We start from the raw sequence: 25,530 nt of genomic DNA, 5'->3' as shown, positions 1-25,530 counted from the left end.
GGCCCATGTAGAAAGGACCCCCTTACATTGGTGGTCCATGTAGAATGGACCCTCTTACATTGGTGGCCCATGTAGAAGGGACCCCCTATATTGGTGGCCCATGTAGAAGGGACCCCCTTACATTGGCGGCCCATGTAGAAGGGACCCCCTTACATTGGTGGTCCATGTAGAAAAGACCCCCTTACATTGGTGGTCCATGTAGAAAGGACCCCTTACATTGGTGGTCCATGTAGAAAAGACCCCCTTACATTGGTGGTCCATGTAGAAAAGACCCCCTTACATTGGTGGTCCATGTAGAAGGGACCCCCTTACATTGGTGGTCCATGTAGAAGGGACCCCCTTACATTGGTGGACAGTGAAGATGGCAGATCAATCTGCTTATTGATCACACAGCCCTTAGAGGGGGGGGGGCAGTTTAGAAAGGGTGAGACGATCACCAACTCCATAAGTACACTTGGCCCCTGAAAGCCGAGTGTGGAACTCAATACACATCATCAGTATACCCCCCCCCCCCCCCCCCAATACCATGGTACACATCTAGTCCCATCAACCAGGGGATAACATGGAGAGGTAAAATCAACAGCGAGGAGTTTATTCCAAAATTACAGGGTTGTGAATTGTGCGTTGGTCACTCGGAGGAGAAGGTTTCCTGCGGCCCGCGTCTGGCCTTGTTGCTCTAACAATGCTGCAAGATGACTTGCAAAAAAAAAAAGAAAAAAAAGGATATATAGATATAGGAGGGTACATAAGAAAAAAGCAGCAAGTAAATTTGCGGGAAAAGACAACTTTTCAAAGAATGATAAATATACATAAATTTCTCAGTCTTCATAAAAGAAAAACAAACAAAAAAAAAAAAACTTCCCATCTTCACAAATCTGGATCTGTTGGAACCCGGGAAGCGGCGTTTCCCCACTCGAGGTCTTCCGGGGGCTCGTTGGCCATTGTAGTGGATCTTGTCGGATCATTTGCCTATAATGTTTATAGTTTGCATGCAAATAGCTGGAGCCGGCGTCTTCAGAGTCCTTAGGAGCTCACCAAGACGTAAATCATGCTGAAGGAGAGGGGGGGGGGAAAAAAGGGTTAGTTTTAACGATGGCGGGGAACAAAGCACAACTCCAACTTTGTAAATATTTGGGATGCACCGATACTAGTATAGGTATAGATACCGAGTATTTGCACTCGGGCAAAAGCTCCCGATGCCGGACCCGGTACTTTATGAATGAAGAGGCGGCTCCCGGAAGTCAGTGAGCGGAGAGCGAGTCCTGGCAGCCGAGAGCGAGTCCTGGCAGCCGAGAGCGAGTCCTGGCAGCCGAGAGCGAGTCCTGGCAGCCGAGAGCGAGTCCTGGCAGCCGAGAGCGAGTCCTGGCAGCCGAGAGCGAGTCCTGGCAGCCGAGAGCGAGTCCTGGCAGCCGAGAGCGAGTCCTGGGCTGTCAGCAGCGGAAGGTAAGCTGGCCGGGGGCAGTGGTGTGGGTCGGTCGCACTCATCAGAATCGGTGACCTGGGCCATCATATTCATTAACGGAAGTGACAGCCCCGATCTCCTCAGAGATTGAACAGTGCGACGCCCATCTTTGTACACCCTGCACTCGGCCTCAGTAAGTCAGCAGTCACAAGGCGGTGGCGGACATCTGATTACACCCGGCCCATATAATTCACCAACTATATGGGCCGGGTGTATCCAGATGTCCGCCTTGTGACTGCTGGCTTACTGAGGTTGAGTGCAGAATGTACAAAGATGGGCGTCGCAGCACTTGTATACTCGAGAAAGTTTGAACTTTGACCGTTATTGACAGTCTCTCTCATTTCATTGCCACAGCGAGCTCAGAGCCCGCCCATCAGTGCCACCGGTCAGAGCCCGCCCATCAGTGCCACCGGTCAGAGCCCGCCCATCAGTGCCACCGGTCAGAGCCCGCCCATCAGTGCCACCGGTCAGAGCCCGCCCATCCGTGCCACCGGTCAGAGCCCGCCCATCCGTGCCGATAAATGCCACCCATCCGTGCCGATAAATGCCACCCATCCGTGCCGATAAATGCCACCCATCCGTGCCGATAAATGCCACCCATCCGTGCCGATAAATGCCACCCATCCGTGCCGATAAATGCCACCCATCCGTGCCGATAAATGCCACCCATCCGTGTCAGCATATCAGTGCCCATAAATGCCACCCATCAGTGTCAGCGCATCAGTGCCCATAAATGCCACCCATCAGTGTCAGCGCATCAGTGCCCATAAATGCCACCCATCAGTGTCAGCGCATCAGTGCCCATAAATGCCACCCATCAGTGCCCATAAATGCCACCCATCAGTGCCCATTAATGCCACCCATCAGTGCCCATTAATGCCACCCATCAGTGCCCATTAATGCCACCCATCAGTGCCCATTAATGCCACCCATCAGTGCCCATTAATGCCACCCATCAGTGCCCATAAATGCCACCCATCAGTGCCCATAAATGCCACCCATCAGTGCCCATAAATGCCACCCATCAGTGCCCATAAATGCCACCCATCAGTGCCCATAAATGCCACCCATCAGTGCCCATTAATGCCACCCATCAGTGCCCATAAATGCCACCCATCAGTGCCCATAAATGCCACCCATCAGTGCCCATAAATGCCACCCATCAGTGCTACTGTCACGTAAAATTAAAAAAAAAAAGTGGTATCGGTGCATCCCTAATAAATATGATTAAAGGATTTGTAAAGTCAGAAGCCTTTATATCTTCATGCATTCTATGTATTAGACCCCTTTCACACTGGGGCACTTTTCAGGCGTTTTAGCACATAAAAATAGCACCTGAAAGGCGCCTCTCAAGCCACCCCAAACGTGAAAGCCCGAGTGCTCTCACACTGGGACGGTGCGCATGCGGAACGGGGGTAAGATTCCTGCAAGCAGCGTCTTTGGGGCTGTGCAGGAGCGGTGTATACAGCGCTCCTAAACCACCCCTGCCATTGAAATCAATGGGAAGTGCTGCCGAAGCGCTGCTTTTTTGGGCGCTTTTAACCTCTTGTTACCCCCTTCTTTGGGGTTAAAAGCGCCCCGCTCCCGCCCGCAGAGCGCCGCTAAAACGGCCCGCATCCCAGTGTGAAAGGGCTCTTTGTGCGCAGCAGCATCTCCAGCACCCCCTAAGCCCCATGTCTCTCCAGTCATGTCCACGAGTCCTTCAGCAGTCTGGGACTCTCCCTGTTGATTGGCTGAGACACAGCAGCAGCGCCACTGGCTCCAGTGCCCATGAAAGTGAGTTAGCCAATCAGGAGAGAGAGGGGGTGGGGCTGAACGGCAGCTCTGTGTCTGAACAGACAAGCTGCTTGCTGTGAGGGGCTCCTGACCAATAGAAGAGGAGGATGACTGAACACAACTTACCCATAAAGATAGTAGAAAAACGAGAGCAGGTAAAAAGCGAGCTTACACCATCCTTCCTTCTGACAGTATGCCAGAATATCGGCATTCATTATAGTGGTGGGATCATAGAGGCCGGGGCCGCTCATCACCGGCCGGCTCATATACCTGAAAAACGGGGGGAAAAAATTACGCTGTGCAAAGAAACTTTTTATTTATATTTAAACAAGATTCTAATATATATATATATATATATATACACAGGGTTTGACAAATGTGCTTGGAATCTAGGAGCCAGCTAAAAAAGTTAGGAGCCAGAAACGCGCCCGTCCCGCCGAGCTCGGGCGCAGAATCGAACGCATACGTGAGCAGCGCCCGCATATGTAAACGGTGTTCACACCACACATGTGAGGTATCGCCGCGATCGTTGGAGCGAGAGCAATAATTCTAGCCCTAGACCTCCTCTGTAACTCAAAACATGCAACCTGTAGAATTTTTTTAAACGTCGCCTATGGAGATTTTAAAGGGTAAAAGTTTGTCGCCATTCCACGAGCGGACGCAATTTTGAAGCGTGACATATGTTGGGTATCAATTTACTCGGCGTAACATTATCTTTCACAAGTTGGGCTAACTTTACTGTTGTCTTTTTGTTTTTTATTTAAAAAAAAAAAAGTGTCTTTTTTTTTCAAAAAAATGCGCTTGTAAGACCGCTGCGCAAATACGGTGTGACAGAATGTATTGCAACAACCGCCATTTTATAGGTGTTGGAATAAAAAATATATATAATGTTTGGGGGTTCTAATTAGAGGGAAGGAGATGGCAGTGAAAACAGACAGGGGAAGGTTCCATTAGCATGGCTGGTTGTATGTCATACCAACGGCCACCACAAGATGGCGCCAGATCACAGGCCTACAGAAGGCTGCAAAGCCGTGGCCTCAATTACCGGCCAGCACGGCGGGGGAGGTGGGGGCGCACAGAGACACAGGATGGTGTGGCTGTAGGTGTGATGTCATCGATTGCGCTTCCCTATATCAGGGAACACACGATTGATGACGGCGCCACAGTGAAGAATGGGGAAGGTGTGTTTACACACAGCTCTCCCCGTTCTTCAGCTCCGGGGACCGATCGCGGGACTCCAGCGGCGATCGGGTCCGCGGGTCCTGCTGTCACGGAGCTTCGGACCGGGTCGCGGGAGCGCGCCCGCAACCCACGGCTGGGCACTTAAAGAGGACATACCTGTACGTGCTTGTGCCCAGCCGTTCCATTCTGCTGACGTAAATGTGCAGGAGGCGGTCCTTAAAGGGGTGGTTCACCCTAAAAACTACTTTTTCTCATTACACTGCCCCCCCACATTACAATATGATTAAGGCTATTTTTTTTTTGATGCTGTACATACCTTTGTACAGCATATTCACACGTGGCATCCGGGTTGCGAGTCCCGCGGGAGTGGGCGTTCCTAACATGTCTGTGATTGACGTTTTGCCCAAAAACTAGCTCCCCCCCGTCGCGTAAGCCGCGTCACGGTTGGCGAAAGGAGCCGAACGGCGATGCGCATGTGCAGTATAGCGCCGACTCGCCGTTCGGTTCCTTTCGCCAACCGTGACGCGGCTTACGCGACGGGGGGAGCTAGTTTTTGGGCAAAACGTCAATCACAGACATGTTAGGAACGCCCACTCCCGCGGGACTCGCAACCCGGATGCCACGGGTGAATATGCTGTACAAAAGGTATGTACAGCATCAAAAAAAATAATAATAGCCTTAATCGTATTGTAATGTGGGGGGGCAGTGTAATGAGAAAAAGTAGTTTTTAGGGTGAACCACCGCTTTAAGTGGTTAAAAACTGCATTTGTGTTTTTTGGTTTGTGGTGCTCAGATGCAGTGAAGATCCGCTTTAAGGCCTCATTCACACTAGTGACCAAGGGGCAGTAACCCCTCCCCCGAGGGCTCCCCTTTTAGCTGCAGGGGGTGTACATATTCACTTTCCTGTGCAGCTGCAGCAGGAATCGCACACCCCGTCACTCTGCAAGCGCCCCGCAATCTGGTGCAATGTGCAGGGTTGCGGTGCGCTTCTTGCAGGGCTCAGGGGGGTTAGACAACCTCCCCTCACCACTTGTCAAGTGCGCTCTAAAGAGAGATCCAATCACAGATTGCTCTTCAAATGTGACTGAGCTCTAAAGGGATTTCCTTATTAAAGACAGATGGCGACGAGTGAAATATTACCTCCAGATGTGGTACGCCAGCAGCGGCATGTTTAAACTGAGAGTGAGCCATTCCGCGGCACATAGAAACATGACGCAGAAGAACGCATGGATGAGATATTCCGGGAGCACGAGCTGCAAGAAAAACGACAAAACAGAAAAAAAAGAGAGTTACATAGACAGACATGGGACATCGCACCCAACATATACACACAGGACTACCCCCCCCCCCCCCGTATATTCCCATCACCCATCCCCCCGGGACATCGCACCCTACATATACACACACACACAGGACTACCCCCAACCCCCCCCCGTATATTCCCATCACCCAACCCCCCGGGACAGACATATACAGAGCCGACATCACACGCTACATATATACACAGGACTACCCCCCCCCATATATTCCCATCACCCAACCCCCCCCCCCCCCCCGGGACAGACATGGGACATCGCACCCAACATATACACACAGGACTACCCCCCCCCCCCCCATATATTCCCATCACCTTCAACACATTCCTCTGACTTCCAATTTGTTTTAAATTAAAACTAAAAGCAAATAAAAATAAAATAGAACGCAGCATGTCAGTAATATGTTGTGTCTGAGCCCCCCCCCCCCCCCCAGTAAGATTGTTATTACCTGTTGATCCTGCCAGTGATGGGTCAAGCTGTCCAGCATCTCTGACCGTTACAAGAAGCCACTCTGCTGCTTATTGGTCAACCAACCAGCAGTGGGCAGTGACAGCAGATGGGTGACCACAGTCCTGCAGCTTTGGAAGCGGGTGGTCACCCTATTAAAGGAGATCTTATAGAGAACAGAAACTGGCGGGATCCACAGAGATTTTCAATTATTTGCTCACACCAACATAAAACTCTTCAGCTACATTTACAAGGCGAAAAGGAGCCATTTATAGAAAAATAGAATTTGGATTTACGTGGCGGTGCGTCTATAGTGGGTGCAGGAACGCTGCCTCCTCTCTCCTGCACCCATTTACTCAACAATACATAGATTCATGCATTGCATCTATCAATGTATTGTCGCCGCTGCCGCCCACTATTCAGGTGGCCGCCCCCCTGTTGAGCGCCGGCCATCTGAATAACAGCGGTGGGTGTGTTTGAGAAGTGTCTATCAAAGCCAGCGTTTCTGATAGGCTGGCTCTAATCGGCTTCCAAATGGTTAACCAGATGGCGCACAGGGTGTGCGTTCCCTGGCTAACACTGACACGCGTCTCAGCTCATCAGGTTCACCGGGTCTGGTTACCGGTCACCTGATTGGCTCAAGCGACATCGAGGGCAGGAGAAAACATTGAGGGATCGTGGAGGAGGATGGCTAACCCGAGAAGTGCCAGGCAGGGGGACAAACTGGCAGCATTTTAAGGGGCAAACTGGCGGCGTTTGATGGGCACAGTGGCTGCGTTTGATGGGCACAGTGGCTGCGTTTGATGGGCACAGTGAGGCTGCAATTGATGTGTTTTTTTTTCTTTTGTTTGCGCCCCCCCAAAAATTTTGGAGCACCAGCCGCCACTGGTCAACATTGACAATTATTAATCCTCAAGCTGCGAGTATTAGTAGATCTATAGAAAAGCCGATCATATTTATAGGTTTTAAACATTTATTTCACATTTCTTCAGTTACTTCCTGGTTTCCATGCCTAGGCAAATGAGGTCATATGTCCCAGGAGTCTTCAGGAGGGGGGAGGTTTTTTCAGCTGAGCACACCCCCCCACCCCTTCCGGGTGTTTCGCCAGATTAGATGACCCGTCAGATTTTGTAATGGAAGCGCGGCACCGTCGCCGCCATCTTTGTACACCCCGCACTCGAGTGAGAAGGCGGCAAGCGGCCATCTTTGTACACCCCGCACGCGAGTGAGAAGGCGGCAAGCGGCCATCTTTGTACACCCCGCACGCGAGTGAGAAGGCGGCAAGCGGCCATCTTTGTACAACCCGCACGCGAGTGAGAAGGCGGCAAGCGGCCATCTTTGTACGCCCCGCACGCGAGTGAGAAGGCGGCAAGCGGCCATCTTTGTACACCCCGCACGCGAGTGAGAAGGCGGCAAGCGGCCATCTTTGTACACCTACCGGAGTCTAACATTTCAGAGTTATTTCTTTACCAGTAAGCTGACCTTATACAGCGAAATTCAAGATTTAGAAATCCATGAGACCGTTTTGATGTCAGGTGTTCTGTCAGATTACCAAACCTGTGAGATCAGAAGGCTCGCCCCGATGCTTTTAAAATTCAACATGAAAACATTCTGATTTTAAAATCCTGCATTTCACGATATAAGTTCAGTTTACTATTAAAAATAATCTGATGAAACACCCACATGCCTGAGATAAGGGCAGATGGATTGAAGGAAGTAAATGTTACATGAAAAATATACCCTTAAAGATGGCCATGGGCAGAAATGCTGGGGGGGGGGGGGGGGGGGGCAAAAGTGATTTCTCAACAAAATAAAGTATGGAGACGTGGATGGATGGAAGGATGGAAGGATGGAAGGAAGGAAGGAAGGAAGGAAGGAAGGAAGGATGGATGGATGGATAGAAGGATGGAAGGAAGGATGGAAGGAAGGAAGGAAGGATGGAAGGAAGGAAGGAAGGAAGGAAGGAAGGAAGGAAGGAAGGAAGGATGGATAGAAGGATGGAAGGAAGGATGGAAGGAAGGATGGAAGGAAGGAAGGAAGGAAGGAAGGATGGAAGGATGGAAGGATGGAGTTGGAATATAAAACAATGAATGAAATGGTGCGTTTGGTTTGTGGTGCTCAGATGCCGAGTGGTTCCATTGTAAGACGGAGTGATTGGATTCCTCATCAGTCTGAATTCAATTCACCTCTTTAAAGTGGAGCTCCACCCTAAAATGGAACTTCCGCATTTCGGAACCCCCCCCCCCCCTCCGGTGTCACATTTGGCACCTTTCAGGGGGGAGGGGGGGTGTAAATACCTGTGTAAGACAGGTATTTGCACCAACTTCCGGGCACAGACTTCCGTGGGAGTCTACGCCACTTCTCCCCCCCCCCCCCCGCTGTCTCCAGGGAAACACACTGTTCCCTGAAGAGAGCGAGGACCCGTGACGGCGCGCCACGCTACTCGCGCATGGGCAGTAGGGAACCGGGCAGTGGAGCCGCAAGGCTTCACTTCCCGATTCCCTCACCGAGGATGGCTGCGGTAGCATCCGTGGACCGAGCGATTGCTCAGCCTCGTCTGCCGACATCGCGGGCGCGCTGGACAGGTAAGTGTCCATTTTTTTAAAGTCAGCAGCTGCTGGACCTCCGCTTTAAATTTAACAAATTTTAATTTCTAGCAAAAAAAATATGCAAATTTTCACAAAAAGTTTACATTTTGTGAAAGCAAAGACCCTGGAAAATAAAATGGTGGTAGCTGCAGCCTGTGGGCATCACCCTGGTACAGATGCCCCCCCCCCCCCCCCCGAAAAATAAAACTCAGAGGTAAAGGGGAGGGAGCCGAGGACTCGCGTGCAAAAGGGGAGGACCAAGCTTGCAGGCCTGTTGCTATAGGTTACTGCACTGCTAAATACATTATTACATCCGATACAGTTCACTCCAAGCACAGCATGCAGCAGAGATTATTGAGGGCTCAGCTCGGAGCATGCTGGGGGTCCCGGGCTTGGGGGCAGCGGAAAGCAGATCAGGAACTTTGAGGCTTATTTATAAAAATAAAAAAGGTCTAAAAAAAAAAAAACACCACACCCATTAGAATTGGTAGAGCAACCGTTATAAATAAGCCGTATTTATGTATTATTATGTGACAACCTAACCTGAAAGAGGGGGAGGGGCTCAGCCTGACCCCCGCACATCCCGTGTTAATATCATGCAGAACAATCTCATAACCTGTTATTAGAATTGGAGGGGAAGCGGGGGGAATGATTTTATGACCGGAAATGAAACTGTAAACTGCCTTCTGAATGATGTAATGAGTGACAGACCGGGGACGCGAGGCTCCGCCCACACCTGAGCGCATCGATTTCAGGCAGAAAGTCGCACAATTTTTGTTTGGGAGCCACGTCGCACAATTGTCAGTTAAAGCGACGCAGTGCCGAATCGCAAAAAAATGGCCTGGTCTTTTGGCAGCCAAATCCTCCGGGGCTGAAGTGGTTAATGATTTCGGGGCTCTGAAGGCAGAGAACAGTTTATTGGCATTTTAGTTCAGCAGGCAAAACCAAGGAGCTCCGTGTGAGCAGATCAACAGATTTATCCGAATGTGAGAGGATGGAGATGAAGCAGGCATGTGGGGGGGAGGGGGGCATGTGGGGGGGGGGCATGTGGGGGGGGGGGGGGAGGGGGGAGGGGGGGCATGTGGGGGGAGGGGGAGAAAACAATCCAACATACAGATGTTCCTAAAAATAAAACGTGGCAGTTGAACACGGATGTACACACCTTGAGTGCAATTTTCACTCTTTTAATCTTTTTCAGCTTTTCAAATGTCTTTTGTTTGCGACAAAGTAAAAAGCAGATTGGGAGAATGTTAGTGCGACAGCTGGCAAGAGATTAATGGATAAAAACACAAAATCGCTCATCAAAACGCACAACGCCCAGAACTCATCACAACCTCTTAAAGGTACAGTCCCACCTACGCAGATTTAGTTTTCTACGTCACCTTTCTCCTCCATCATAGAAAAATCAGAATCATCAATGGAAAAATTATAAGATTGGAAGCGTTCACGAATCCACCGCAGAGACCACTTTTATTTGAAAGCGGACCACCCGCTGTTAAAGAGGATACCGGGGTTATGGCCGCCGTCTGCTACCACAACAAGGGTATTCCACTTCAAAGTGCCGACGTACGCTGCAATGCGGTCCGCAAGTAGTTAAAGAATTTTTTAATACCGTATATACTCTTTACACTCTCTATATACCGTATACACTCTATACTCTCTCTATATACTGTATATACTCTATACACTCTCTATATACCGTATACACTCTATACACTCTCTATATACCGTATATACTCTATACACTCTCTATATACCGTATATACTCTATACACTCTCTATATACCGTATATACTCTATACACTCTCTATATACCGTATATACTCTATACACTCTCTATATACTGTATACACTCTATACACTCTCTATATACCGTATATACTCTATACACTCTCTATATACCGTATACACTCTATACACTCTCTATATACCGTATATACTCTATACACTCTCTATATACCGTATACACTCTATACACTCTCTATATACTCTATACAATCTCTATATACTCTATACAATCTATATACCGTATATACTCTATACACTCTCTATATACCGTATATACTCTATACACTCTCTATATACCATATATACTCTATATATACCGTATATACACTCTCTATATACTCTCTATATACCGTATACACTCTCTATATACCATATACACTCTCTATATACCGTATACACTCTCTATATACCATATACACTCTCTATATACCGTATACACTCTCTATATACCGTATACACTCTCTATATACCGTATACACTCTCTATATACCGTATACACTCTATACACCCTCTATATACCGTATATACTCTATACACTCTCTATATACCGTATATACTCTATACACTCTCTATATACCGTATACACTCTATACACTCTCTATATACCGTATATACTCTATACACCCTCTATATACCGTATATACTCGAGTATAAGCCGAGTTTTTCAGCACTTTTTTTGGTGCTGAAAATGCCCCCCTCGGCTTATACTCGAGTCACCTTTTTGTGCCTGATCTCCCAGACTTTGGGGACCCCAATACCGGCTGGAGGTCTCCTGGACCCCAAACTCGCCCTCTACAAGTGTGCAAAGTTTGTTGTCTAGGGGACCTACAGCCCGGAAACACTGATTTTTCAAAGTCAGGCACCTCTTCTATAGACTCCCATGTTAAACGGTAATATCTCTGGTGATTTTGGGGACCCGGTACCAGCCGGTCGTAGGTCTCCTGGACCCGGAACTTGGCACACATGTAGCCCCATTTCTCCTCTACTAGTCTGCAAAGTTTGTTGTCTGGGGGACCTACAGTCGGGGAGTACCGATTTTTCAAAGCCGAGCACCCCTTCCATAGACTCCCATATTAAACGTCAGTCTAGTCATGGACACAGTGAGGCACGCAGATGGGCACAGTGAGGCACGCAGATGGACACCCTAGTCTTATATTTGAGTCAATACCTTTTCCCATTTTTTTGTGGTAAAATTAGGTGCCTCGGCTTATACTCGAGTATATACGGTATTTTATTTTTTATTATTTTAAATTTTACTGTGCCTTTAATTTTTTTTATCACTTCTATTATAAGAAATGTAAACATCCCTTGTAACAGGAATAAGACACAACAGGGCCTCTTTATGGAGACATCGGGGGTCAATAAAACCCCTAATCTCTCTTCTATCCTGGAAAGCACAAGAAAAAAAAATGGTGGTGTTTACATCTGCCAGAGCAGGAAGTGAGGTCATGACGTCACTTTCGGCCTCCCAGGGTCATAGAAATGGCTGGGGACCATCCAATCCATAGCCAGCTCTATGGTAACCCACCTCCGCCACCACCGGATCTCCAGCTTCCCAGTGGCACGGGACGGCCCCGAGACTGAGGTGATGTTGGGCGGCGGGAGGGACGGTTCGTGATTTGGTAAAAGTGAACAAACCCTTTAAAAATTTGACAAAACATTACAAAGAACATTTGAATAAATAGAAGAGCGCCAATCATGCATGTTGGGTCGGTGGTCTCACGGGTCGCTTTGCAGTGCCGGGGGGGGGGGGGGGGGGGTCCGGTTGCAATTCCAATCAGAACCTCATCAATATTTTGCATGTTGACGAGTTTCCTTTTAGTAAACCGGCTTTCTCCCAACCCAAACCCAGAGCAGCGTGGTGATTGGTTCAGAGGGGCGGCGGCCGGATTAGGAGATTGGAAGCTCTTCTAGGCCAGAAATTGAGGTCAGCGGTTCTCTAATCTGTAAAGCTCCGCCTCCGCACAGCGTCAGGAAATAAACATGAGAAAAAAAAACATCTGAATGTAACGAAATGGAATCTCAAATTGACCTGAAAATATAAAACGTTGGTGAGCTTTGGTGCTGCAGCAGAACTACAAGTATCAGCAGGTCCTTCACATGGTGCGGGCATTAACCCATCGTTACCAAAACTGGACCATTGTCTCCTCCCAGGACGATGCTGCCAAGTGGGACCGTACCTTTATCTCCTGCCCCACCCCCCCCCCCCAACACACTCTCATACAACCTTCACTGACACACAGCGAGCATGAATGATGCACACACGCCATGGCGGGGAATGAATGATGCACACACACGCCATGGCGGGGAATGAATGATGCACACACACGCCATGGCGGGGGGGATGAATGATGCACACACACACACACGCCATGGCGGGGGGGTGAATGATGCACACACACACACACGCCATGGCGGGGGGTGAATGATGCACACACACACACACGCCATGGCGGGGGGGTGAATGATGCGCAGACACACACACCATGGCGGGGGGGTGAATGATGCGCAGACACACACACCATGGCGGGGGGTGAATGATGCACACACACACACGCCATGGCGGGGGGGGGGGGGGGGGGAATGATGTGCACACTCAATGGCGGGGGGTGAATGATGCGCAGACACACCATGACAGGGGTTGAATGATGCGCAGACACACCATGACGGGGGTTGAATGATGCGCAGACACACCATGGCGGGGGTTGAATGATGCGCAGACACACCATGGCGGGGGGTGAATGATGCGCAGACACACCATGGCGGGGGTTGAATGATGCGCAGACACACCATGGCGGGGGTTGAATGATGCGCAGACACACCATGACAGGGGTTGAATGATGCGCAGACACACCATGGCGGGGGGTGAATGATGCGCAGACACACCATGGCGGGGGTGAATGATGCGCAGACACACCATGGCGGGGGTTGAATGATGCGCAGACACACCATGGCGGGGGTTGAATGATGCGCAGACACACCATGGCGGGGGGTGAATGATGCGCAGACACACCATGGCGGGGGTGAATGATGCGCAGACACACCATGGCGGGGGGTGAATGATGCGCAGACACACCATGGCGGGGGGTGAATGATGCGCAGACACACCATGGCGGGGGTTGAATCATGCGCAGACACACCACGGCGGGGGGTGAATGATGCGCAGACACACCATGGCGGGGGGTGAATGATGCGCAGACACACCATGGCGGGGGGTGAATGATGCGCACACTCAATGGCGGGGGGTGAATGATGCGCACACATGCCATGGCGGGGGGTGAATGATGCGCACGCACGCGCCATGGCGGGGGGTGAATGATGCGCACGCACGCGCCATGGCGGGGGGTGAATGATGCGCAGACACACCATGGCGGGGGGTGAATGATGCGCACACTCAATGGCGGGGGGTGAATGATGCGCACACATGCCATGGCGGGGGGTGAATGATGCGCACACATGCCATGGCGGGGGGTGAATGATGCGCACGCACGCGCCATGGCGGGGGGTGAATGATGCGCAGACACACCATGGCGGGGGGTGAATGATGCGCAGACACACCATGGCGGGGGGTGAATGATGCGCAGACACACCATGGCGGGGGGTGAATGATGCGCACACTCAATGGCGGGGGGTGAATGATGCGCACACATGCCATGGCGGGGGGTGAATGATGCGCACACATGCCATGGCGGGGGGTGAATGATGCGCACGCACGCGCCATGGCGGGGGGTGAATGATGCGCAGACACACCATGGCGGGGGGTGAATGATGCGCAGACACACCATGGCGGGGGGTGAATGATGCGCAGACACACCATGGCGGGGCTCTGTCATCAGGCGTGACTTACCGGATTGAGCGTGTTACACTGGTCTATAGGATTCTTGTAGTCGGTTTTCAATTCATCAAATGCGATTATCTGAAAGGAAAAAAACAAAAAATAAAAATCACTTTCCTGCGATGTATTCCATCCGCAAACCCTAAAAATACGGCTCCTCTCCACTATAGATCCACATGACCCCCCCCCCCCCCATGATCACCAATCCTTCAAACCCCCCCCCCCCCCAGCGTTCAAAACTATTTAAGGTTATGCAGGTGGGAAGGGGTTAAAAAGCAATATGTAAACAAACCGTTCCCCACCCAAAAAATAAAACGACTTTCCTAAGCCCCGCCCCGGTGATGTCACAGTATCTCCGGCAGAACTGGAAGCCGGGGGGGGGGGGGGGGTTGCAGTCTTGCTGTAATTGAAGCTCCCAGATGTGCGGGAAAATGACATCGCCCCCCCACACTTCCCAGCAGTACAGCAAAACCTTGGTTTGAGAGTAACTTGGTTTGAGAGCGTAAAGGGGAAACAACAACTACAGGTAGATATTGATGGTCAGACTTTCAGGCCAAGGAAGTATATTAAAAAATAAAGTTTCATTTACAAAAACTTTATTACAAAAACAATTAAACTTTATTTTTTAATATACTTCCTTGGCCTGAAAGTCTGACCATCAATATCGACTTGTAGTTGTTGTTTCCCCTTCACTATATTTACAGATGAGTGCTATCCCTTTGTGTCGTTTTCCCCCCTTTACCCTCCTTTTTCTTGATTTTTTCCCCCTTTGTTTTTGCACTTTCTATTCCCAACTTTTTCCCTGATTATATTGGTTTGAGAGCGTTTTGCAAGACAAGCAAAATGTTTTCATAAATTTTGCCTTGATATACAAGCGATGTCTTGATATACAAGCGATGACGTGATATACAAGCGATGCCTTGATATACAAGCGATGCCTTGATATACAAGCGATGCCTTGATATACAAGCGATGCCTTGATATACAAGCGATGCCTTGATATACAAGCCATGCCTTGATATACAAGCGGTGTCTTGATATACAAGCGGTGTCTTGATATACAAGCGATGTCTTGATATACAAGCGATGCCTTGATATACAAGCGATGTCTTGATATACAAGCGATGCCTTGGTATACAAGCGATGCCTTGATATAAGAGCAGCGTCATGTCACCCCTGAGTATAAAAGAGAAGAGAGGCTCCGCCTCTAAGTGTAGCAATATGGTTACATGTAATGAAGGGACAACATTTAGCAACTTATTGCTACACTTAAGAGGCGGAGCCTCTCTTCTCTTTTATACTCTGATATACAAGCGCTTTGGATTACAAGCATGTTTCTGGAACAAATTATGAAGACGGGGGACGAAGGTTTTATTTATTTTCTGGTGACAGTTTTGTTTACCAATGGCATTATTAACCACTTCCCGCCCGGTCGATAGCAGAATGACGTCCGGGAAGTGGTTCCGTTATCCTGACAAGATAACATGTCGGCGCCCGCCGTGGGGGGTGCGCAGTGCGGAAAGTGCAGAGTGTCAGTCCGACACCCGGCATCTCTGATCGCGAGAAGAAGCCCCTGACAGAGGCTTCGTACCACATGAGCAGCTGTGACCAATCACAGCTGATCATTGCGTGAACCAGGAAGTGCCGGTAAACGGCATTCCCTCGGTTCACGCTGACAGGGAGAGCCGCCGCTCCACATCAGACAGACGTACGTGAGAGGACACAGCCACCACTCCACCCCGCCGCTCCACATCTGACAGATGTACGGGAGAGGACACAGCCACCACTCCACCCCGTCAGTGCCGCCCGTCACAGCCCCCTGTCAGTGCCGCCCGTCACAGCCCCCTGTCAGTGCCGCCCGTCACAGCCCCCTGTCAGTGCCGCCCGTCACAGCCCCCTGTCAGTGCCGCCCGTCACAGCCCCCTGTCAGTGCCGCCCGTCACAGCCCCCTGTCAGTGCCGCCCGTCAATTCTACATATGAGTGCCCGTCAGTGAGGGAGAAAACAAAATTGTATAACTGAAACAAAGAAAAACATATATTTTTTCAAAATTGTCGCTCTTTTTTAGTCTGTTAAACAAAAAATAAAAACCTCCGGAGGAGATCAAATCCCACAAAAGAAATCTCTATTAGTGGGAATAAAATGATACATTTTGTATGTGTGCAGTGTTACATGACGGAGTAATTGTCATTCAAAGTGCGACAGGGCAGAAATCTGAAAATTGTCCTGGGCGGGAAGGGGGTAAAGTGTCTGGTACGGAAGGGGTTAAAGATCACACTACCCTCCCCCCGGGGTTATGTATAGCAGAGAGGGTGGAGGATGGGATCTTCTTCTCGCACACACCGCACCTCACTGCCTGAACTTCGCACCGCGACCGACTGCTGATCAGGAAATGAACTTTCCACTACGACGAGGTGCAGATCACATTCGCCTCTCTATACTGCAGTGCCGGGGGGGGGTGCACCGGTGTTCCAGCCCGTCACCATGCATGTCAATTTGGACATGATAGCTCCATGGACACAGCCGCCGCTCCACATCCGACAGACGTGCGGGAGAGGACACAGCCGCCGCTCCACATCCGACAGACGTGCGGGAGAGGACACAGCCGCCGCTCCACATCCGACAGACGTGCGGGAGAGGACACAGCCGCCGCTCCACATCCGACAGACGTGCGGGAGAGGACACAGCCGCCGCTCCACATCCGACAGACGTGCGGGAGAGGACACAGCCGCCGCTCCACATCCGACAGACGTGCGGGAGAGGACACAGCCGCCGCTCCACATCCGACAGACGTGCGGGAGAGGACACAGCCGCCGCTCCACATCCGACAGACGTACGGGAGAGGACACAGCCGCCGCTCCACATCCGACAGACGTGCGGGAGAGGACACAGCCGCCGCTCCACATCCGACAGACGTGCGGGAGAGGACACAGCCGCCGCTCCACATCCGACAGACGTGCGGGAGAGAGGACACAGCCGCCGCTCCACATCCGACAGACGTGCGGGAGAGAGGACACAGCCGCCGCTCCACATCCGACAGACGTGCGGGAGAGAGGACACAGCCGCCGCTCCACATCCGACAGACGTACGGGAGAGGACACAGCCGCCGCTCCACATCCGACAGACGTGCGGGAGAGAGGACACAGCCGCCGCTCCACATCCGACAGACGTGCGGGAGAGGACACAGCCGCCGCTCCACATCCGACAGACGTGCGGGAGAGGACACAGCCGCCGCTCCACATCCGACAGACGTACGGGAGAGGACACAGCCGCCGCTCCACATCCGACAGACGTGCGGGAGAGGACACAGCCGCCGCTCCACATCCGACAGACGTGCGGGAGAGGACACAGCCGCCGCTCCACATCCGACAGACGTGCGGGAGAGAGGACACAGCCGCCGCTCCACATCCGACAGACGTGCGGGAGAGAGGACACAGCCGCCGCTCCACATCCGACAGACGTACGGGAGAGGACACAGCCGCCGCCCCACACCCGACAGACGTGCGGGAGAGAGGACACAGCCGCCGCTCCACATCCGACAGACGTGCGGGAGAGGACACAGCCGCCGCTCCACATCCGACAGACGTGCGGGAGAGGACACAGCCGCCGCTCCACATCCGACAGACGTACGGGAGAGGACACAGCCGCCGCTCCACATCCGACAGACGTGCGGGAGAGGACACAGCCGCCGCTCCACATCCGACAGACGTGCGGGAGAGGACACAGCCGCCGCTCCACATCCGACAGACGTGCGGGAGAGAGGACACAGCCGCCGCTCCACATCCGACAGACGTGCGGGAGAGAGGACACAGCCGCCGCTCCACATCCGACAGACGTGCGGGAGAGAGGACACAGCCGCCGCTCCACATCCGACAGACGTGCGGGAGAGGACACAGCCGCCGCTCCACATCCGACAGACGTGCGGGAGAGAGGACACAGCCGCCGCTCCACATCCGACAGACGTGCGGGAGAGGACACAGCCGCCGCTCCACATCCGACAGACGTACGGGAGAGGACACAGCCGCCGCTCCACATCCGACAGACAGGCGGGAGAGGACACAGCCGCCGCTCCACATCCGACAGACGTACGGGAGAGAGGACACAGCCGCCGCTCCACATCCGACAGACGTGCGGGAGAGAGGACACAGCCGCCGCTCCACATCCGACAGACAGGCGGGAGAGGACACAGCCGCCGCTCCACATCCGACAGACGTACGGGAGAGAGGACACAGCCGCCGCTCCACATCCGACAGACGTGCGGGAGAGAGGACACAGCCGCCGCTCCACATCCGACAGACAGGCGGGAGAGAGGACACAGCCGCCGCTCCACATCCGACAGACGTGCGGGAGAGAGGACACAGCCGCCGCTCCACATCCGACAGACGTGCGGGAGAGAGGACACAGCCGCCGCTCCACATCCGACAGACGTGCGGGAGAGGACACAGCCGCCGCTCCACATCCGACAGACGTGCGGGAGAGAGGACACAGCCGCCGCTCCACATGCGACAGACGCGCGGGAGAGGACACAGCCGCCGCTCCACATCAGACAGACGTGCGGGAGAGGACACAGCCGCCGCTCCACATCCGACAGGCGTGCGGGAGAGGACACAGCCGCCGCTCCACATCCGACAGACGTGCGGGATAGGACACAACCGCCGCTCCACATCCGACAGGCGTGCGGGAGAGAGGACACAGCCGCCGCTCCACATCCGACAGACGTGCGGGAGAGAGGACACAGCCGCCGCTCCACATCCGACAGACGTGCGGGAGAGGACACAGCCGCCGCTCCACATCCGACAGACGTGCGGGAGAGAGGACACAGCCGCCGCTCCACATCCGACAGACGTGCGGGAGAGGACACAGCCGCCGCTCCGCATCAGACAGACGTACAGTAGAGAGGACACAGCCGCCGCTCCACATCCGACAGACGTGCGGGAGAGGACACAGCCGCCGCTCCACATCCGACAGACGTGCGGGAGAGGACACAGCCGCCGCTCCACATCCGACAGACGTGCGGGAGAGGACACAGCCGCCGCTCCACATCCGACAGACGTGCGGGAGAGGACACAGCCGCCGCTCCACATCCGACAGACGTACGGGAGAGGACACAGCCGCCGCTCCACATCCGACAGACGTGCGGGAGAGGACACAGCCGCCGCTCCACATCCGACAGACGTGCGGGAGAGGACACAGCCGCCGCTCCACATCCGACAGACGTGCGGGAGAGAGGACACAGCCGCCGCTCCACATCCGACAGACGTGCGGGAGAGAGGACACAGCCGCCGCTCCACATCCGACAGACGTGCGGGAGAGGACACAGCCGCCGCTCCACATCCGACAGACGTGCGGGAGAGGACACAGCCGCCGCTCCACATCCGACAGACGTACGGGAGAGGACACAGCCGCCGCTCCACATCCGACAGACGTGCGGGAGAGGACACAGCCGCCGCTCCACATCCGACAGACGTGCGGGAGAGGACACAGCCGCCGCTCCACATCCGACAGACGTGCGGGAGAGAGGACACAGCCGCCGCTCCACATCCGACAGACGTGCGGGAGAGAGGACACAGCCGCCGCTCCACATCCGACAGACGTGCGGGAGAGGACACAGCCGCCGCTCCACATCCGACAGACGTGCGGGAGAGAGGACACAGCCGCCGCTCCACATCCGACAGACGTGCGGGAGAGGACACAGCCGCCGCTCCACATCCGACAGACGTGCGGGAGAGGACACAGCCGCCGCTCCACATCCGACAGACGTACGGGAGAGGACACAGCCGCCGCTCCACATCCGACAGACGTGCGGGAGAGGACACAGCCGCCGCTCCACATCCGACAGACAGGCGGGAGAGAGGACACAGCCGCCGCTCCACATGCGACAGACGTGCGGGAGAGGACACAGCCGCCGCTCCACATCCGACAGACGTGCAGGAGAGAGGACACAGCCGCCGCTCCACATCCGACAGACAGGCGGGAGAGGACACAGCCGCCGCTCCACATCCGACAGGCGTGCGGGAGAGGACACAGCCGCCGCTCCACATCCGACAGACGTGCGGGAGAGGACACAGCCGCCGCTCCACATCCGACAGGCGTGCGGGAGAGGACACAGCCGCCGCTCCACATCCGACAGGCGTGCGGGAGAGGACACAGCCGCCGCTCCGCATCAGACAGACGTACAGTAGAGAGGACACAGCCGCCGCTCCACATCCGACAGACGTACGAGAGAGGACACAGCCGCCGCTCCACATCCGACAGACGTGCGGGAGAGAGGACACAGCCGCCGCTCCACATCCGACAGACGTGCGGGAGAGGACACAGCCGCCGCTCCACATCCGACAGACGTGCGGGAGAGGACACAGCCGCCGCTCCACATCCGACAGACGTGCGGGAGAGAGGACACAGCCGCCGCTCCACATCCGACAGACGTGCGGGAGAGGACACAGCCGCCGCTCCACATCCGACAGACGTGCGGGAGAGGACACAGCCGCCGCTCCACATCCGACAGGCGTGCGGGAGAGGACACAGCCGCCGCTCCACATCCGACAGACGTGCGGGACAGGACACAACCGCCGCTCCACATCCGACAGGCGTGCGGGAGAGGACACAGCCGCCGCTCCGCATCAGACAGACGTGCGGGAGAGGACACAGCCGCCGCTTCACATCCGACAGACGTGCGGGAGAGAGGACACAGCCGCCGCTCCACATCCGACAGACGTGCGGGAGAGAGGACACAGCCGCCGCTCCACATCCGACAGACGTGCGGGAGAGAGGACACAGCCGCCGCTCCACATCCGACAGATGTGCGGGAGAGGACACAGCCGCCGCTCCACATCCGACAGACGTGCGGGAGAGGACACAGCCGCCGCTCCACATCCGACAGACGTGCGGGAGAGGACACAGCCGCCGCTCCACATCCGACAGACGTGCGGGAGAGGACACAGCCGCCGCTCCACATCCGACAGACGTGCGGGAGAGGACACAGCCGCCGCTCCACATCCGACAGACGTGCGGGAGAGGACACAGCCGCCGCTCCACATCCGACAGACGTGCGGGAGAGGACACAGCCGCCGCTCCACATCCGACAGACGTGCGGGAGAGGACACAGCCGCCGCTCCACATCCGACAGACGTGCGGGAGAGGACACAGCCGCCGCTCCACATCCGACAGACGTGCGGGAGAGGACACAGCCGCCGCTCCACATCCGACAGACGTGCGGGAGAGGACACAGCCGCCGCTCCACATCCGACAGACGTACGGGAGAGGACACAGCCGCCACTCCACATCCGACAGACGTGCGGGAGAGAGGACACAGCCGCCGCTCCACATCCGACAGACGTGCGGGAGAGGACACAGCCGCCGCTCCACATCCGACAGATGTGCGGGAGAGGACACAGCCGCCGCTCCACATCCGACAGACGTGCGGGAGAGGACACAGCCGCCGCTCCACATCCGACAGACGTGCGGGAGAGGACACAGCCGCCGCTCCACATCCGACAGATGTGCGGGAGAGAGGACACAGCCGCCGCTCCACATCCGACAGACGTGCGAGAGAGGACACAGCCGCCGCTCCACATCCGACAGACGTGCGAGAGAGGACACAGCCGCCGCTCCACATCCGACAGACGTGCGAGAGAGGACACAGCCGCCGCTCCAAATCCGACAGACGTGCGGGAGAGGACACAGCCGCCGCTCCAAATCCGACAGATGTGCGGGAGAGGACACAGCCGCCGCTCCACATCCGACAGATGTGCGGGAGAAGACACAGCCGCCGCTCCCAGTTGAAATTAATGGGACTGGAAACCACAGGTCCCCCACCAAGTCAGATGCCCCCCCCCCCATGACATCAGGAATTACATCATGTCCAAGGTCCATCATAAAACACAGGTCCCCCATCATATCTTCCCCCCCCCCCTCCCAATTCAGAGGGTCCTCCAGGACCTCAGAGACCAACCCCCCCCATCACAGCAGAGGCCCCCCAAAAATCACAGCTACCCCATCACATTCCTCCCCCAATTAGAGGTCCCCAATGACATCAGAGATCATCTCCATCATGTCCAAGGTCCTCCAATCATGTCCATGGTCCCCATTCAGGTCAGAGGTCCCCTCCCATTCAGGTCAGAGGTCCCCTCCCATGACGTCAGAGGTCCCCTCCCCATGACGTCAGAGGTCCCCTCCCCATGACGTCAGAGGTCCCCTCCCCATGACGTCAGAGGTCCCCTCCCCATGACGTCAGAGGTCCCCTCCCCATGACGTCAGAGGTCCCCTCCCCATGACGTCAGAGGTCCCCTCCCCATGACGTCAGAGGTCCCCACCCAATGACGTCAGAGGTCCCCTCCCCATGACGTCAGAGGTCCCCTCCCCATGACGTCAGAGGTCCCCTCCCCATGACGTCAGAGGTCCCCTCCCCATGACGTCAGAGGTCCCCTCCCCATGACGTCAGAGGTCCCCTCCCATGACGTCAGAGGTCCCCTCCCCATGACGTCAGAGGTCCCCTCCCCATGACGTCAGAGGTCCCCTCCCCATGACGTCAGAGGTCCCCTCCCCATGACGTCAGAGGTCCCCTCCCCATGACGTCAGAGGTCCCCTCCCATGACGTCAGAGGTCCCCCCCATGACGTCAGAGGTCCCCTCCCATGACGTCAGAGGTCCCCTCCCATGACGTCAGAGGTCCCCTCCCATGACATCAGAGGTCCCCCCCCTCCCATGACATCAGAGGTGATCTCCATCATATCCAAGGTGCCCCAATAACAGAGGCCCCCCCAAATCACAGGTCCCCCATTCAGGTGTCCCCTATGACATCAGAGACCCCCCCATCACGTCAGAGGGCCCCCCCAGGAGAACCCCAATGCCCCCCTGGTTGGGACACCCTGCCACCCAATAACCATATATAGAATGGGGGAGGGGGACACCTCCTTCACTATCTCCTCCCCCCTCCCCATGTGACTCTGTATTCCAGGATAACTGGTTGCCCCTGGCAACTAACACCCTGATAGGAAAGCTGGAAGAGGCCGTCATCCATAGCAACCCTCTCTCCTGATTGGCTGCTGGGTTCACCAGTGATGTATGAGGGGTGTCCGGTACTCACATGCCAGATAGCGAAGAAGATGAGGGCGGCGGTGAGGAGAAGAGCGAGCATATAGCAGAAGGCCGCGAACGTGAACGCCATGTTCAGTCCGGGGAGCGAGGAGGAGGCGGCCGGCGCGGGGGCTGCTGGGAGAAATCATTCACCGGTCGTCAGGGGATGGGGGGGAGCGAGCACGTCCTTTCCTCGGGAGCGAGCACGTAGACTGGTAAGGTCGCTGCACGCAGGAAGGAGAGCGCGCGGGCCCGGGTCTCTGAAGGGAGAAGCGGGGGCGCGCCTCCTCATTCCTTCCTGTCACTGTCCATCTTCATTCCCCTCATCCTCATCCATCATTCCTCATCTTCATCCTTCCTCCTCATTCCTGTCACTGTCCATCTTCATTCCCCTCATCCATCATCCCTCATCCCCATCATTCCTCCTCATTCCTGTCACTGTCCATCTTCATTCCCCTCATCCTCATCTCCATCCTTCCTCCTCATCCCCATCCTTCCTGTCACTCATTCATGGAGAATGTCCATCTTCATTCCCCTCATCTCCATCCTTCCTCCTCATCTTCATCATTCCTCCTCATTCCTGTCACTGTCCATCTTCATTCCCCTCATCATCCCTCATCTCCATCATTCCTCATCCCCATCCTTCCTCCTCATTTTCATCATTCCTCCTCATTCCTGTCACTGTCCATCTTCATTCCCCTCATCCCTCATCTCCATCATTCCTCCTCATTCCTGTCACTGTCCATCTTCATTCCCCTCATCCTCATCCCTCATCTCCATCATCCCTCCTCATTCCTGTCACTGTCCATCTTCATTCCCCTCATCCCTCATCCCTCATCTCCATCATCCCTCCTCATTCCTGTCACTGTCCATCTTCATTCCCCTCATCCTCATCCCTCATCTCCATCATCCCTCCTCATTCCTGTCACTGTCCATCTTCATTCCCCTCATCCTCATCCCTCATCTCCATCATCCCTCCTCATTCCTGTCACTGTCCATCTTCATTCCCCTCATCCTCATCCCTCATCTCCATCATTCCTCCTCATTCCTGTCACTGTCCATCTTCATTCCCCTCATCCTCATCCCTCTTCTCCATCATCCCTCATCTCCATCATTCCTCCTCATTCCTGTCACTGTCCATCTTCATTCCCCTCATCCTCATCTCCATCCTTCTTCCTCATCAATGATCCTTCCTCCTCATCCCCCATCATTCCTGTCACTCATTGATGGAGAATGTCCACCTTCCTCCTCATCCCCATCCTTCCTCCTCATTCCTGTCACTCATTGATGTAGAATGTCCACCTTCCTCCTCATCAATGATCCTTCCTCCTCATCCCCATCCTTCCTCCTCATCCCCCATCATTCCTCCTCATCAATGATCCTTCCTCCTCATCCCCATCCTTCCTCCTCATCCCCATCCTTCCTCCTCATCCCCCATCATTCCTCCTCATCAATGATCCTTCCTCTGTCGCCTGCAGATCAGGATCATCCCACAAGAGCTGCAGTTTTGGAGTCGCTCTGACCCGCCGTCCAATCAATGTGGCCCTCTGATCCTTCCGCAAACTTCGGGGACAAAATGTTCACTTGCCGCCTCCTATATCCCGCCTCCAGCTGTGATGGTAATGAGATGTCGCCTGTCATTGGTCAGAATGTTACGGCTGATCGGTGTACATACATTATATATTTATTATCCTAACCGCCTGCCGACCGCGGGACGTCATCTGAGGTCCTGGACTTTGTGGGCGGGGAGATCTGAATGATGGGAGGAGCTACAGGCATCATTCAGATATCTGCATTTCCCGCCAGCGATTCCCTGCACCATGTGATCGATCATAGCGGCTGTTCCACCACTTGATCGTTGTTACGGGCAGCGAGATGGGACGCCCCCCTCCGGTGCTTCTCCCGACTCACCTCTGAGATCGATGAGTCGGAGAACGGATCCGCCGGCCCCCGGATGTCCACCATAGAGATTTCCAGCGGACTAGATGGTTGCCGGAGTCTCTATGATCGTTGAAGGCCGGGCGCCATCTTGCCTGGGAAGCGGTGATCGTTTTTTTTATTAT

General features: G+C 54.3%; 1 protein-coding gene across 1 annotated transcript; it reads right to left on the bottom strand.

Moving 5' to 3' along the window:
• Nucleotides 1–571: 571 nt before the first annotated feature.
• On the bottom strand, nt 572–23,628 carry CNIH1 (cornichon family AMPA receptor auxiliary protein 1). Its single transcript, XM_040332168.1, has 5 exons — nt 23,478–23,628; nt 14,407–14,475; nt 5,561–5,673; nt 3,365–3,508; nt 572–1,051 (listed from the first exon to the last, which is right to left on the bottom strand). Exons 1-5 carry the CDS (start codon nt 23,556–23,558, stop codon nt 1,024–1,026), a joined length of 435 nt encoding a protein of 144 aa, XP_040188102.1. The 5' UTR covers nt 23,559–23,628; the 3' UTR covers nt 572–1,023.
• Nucleotides 23,629–25,530: the final 1,902 nt, after the last annotated feature.

Source organism: Rana temporaria, chromosome 13, assembly GCF_905171775.1.
Source record: "Rana temporaria chromosome 13, aRanTem1.1, whole genome shotgun sequence".
NCBI classification, from domain to species: domain Eukaryota; kingdom Metazoa; phylum Chordata; class Amphibia; order Anura; family Ranidae; genus Rana; species Rana temporaria.
This window is presented reverse-complemented; position numbering and strand designations above follow the sequence as displayed.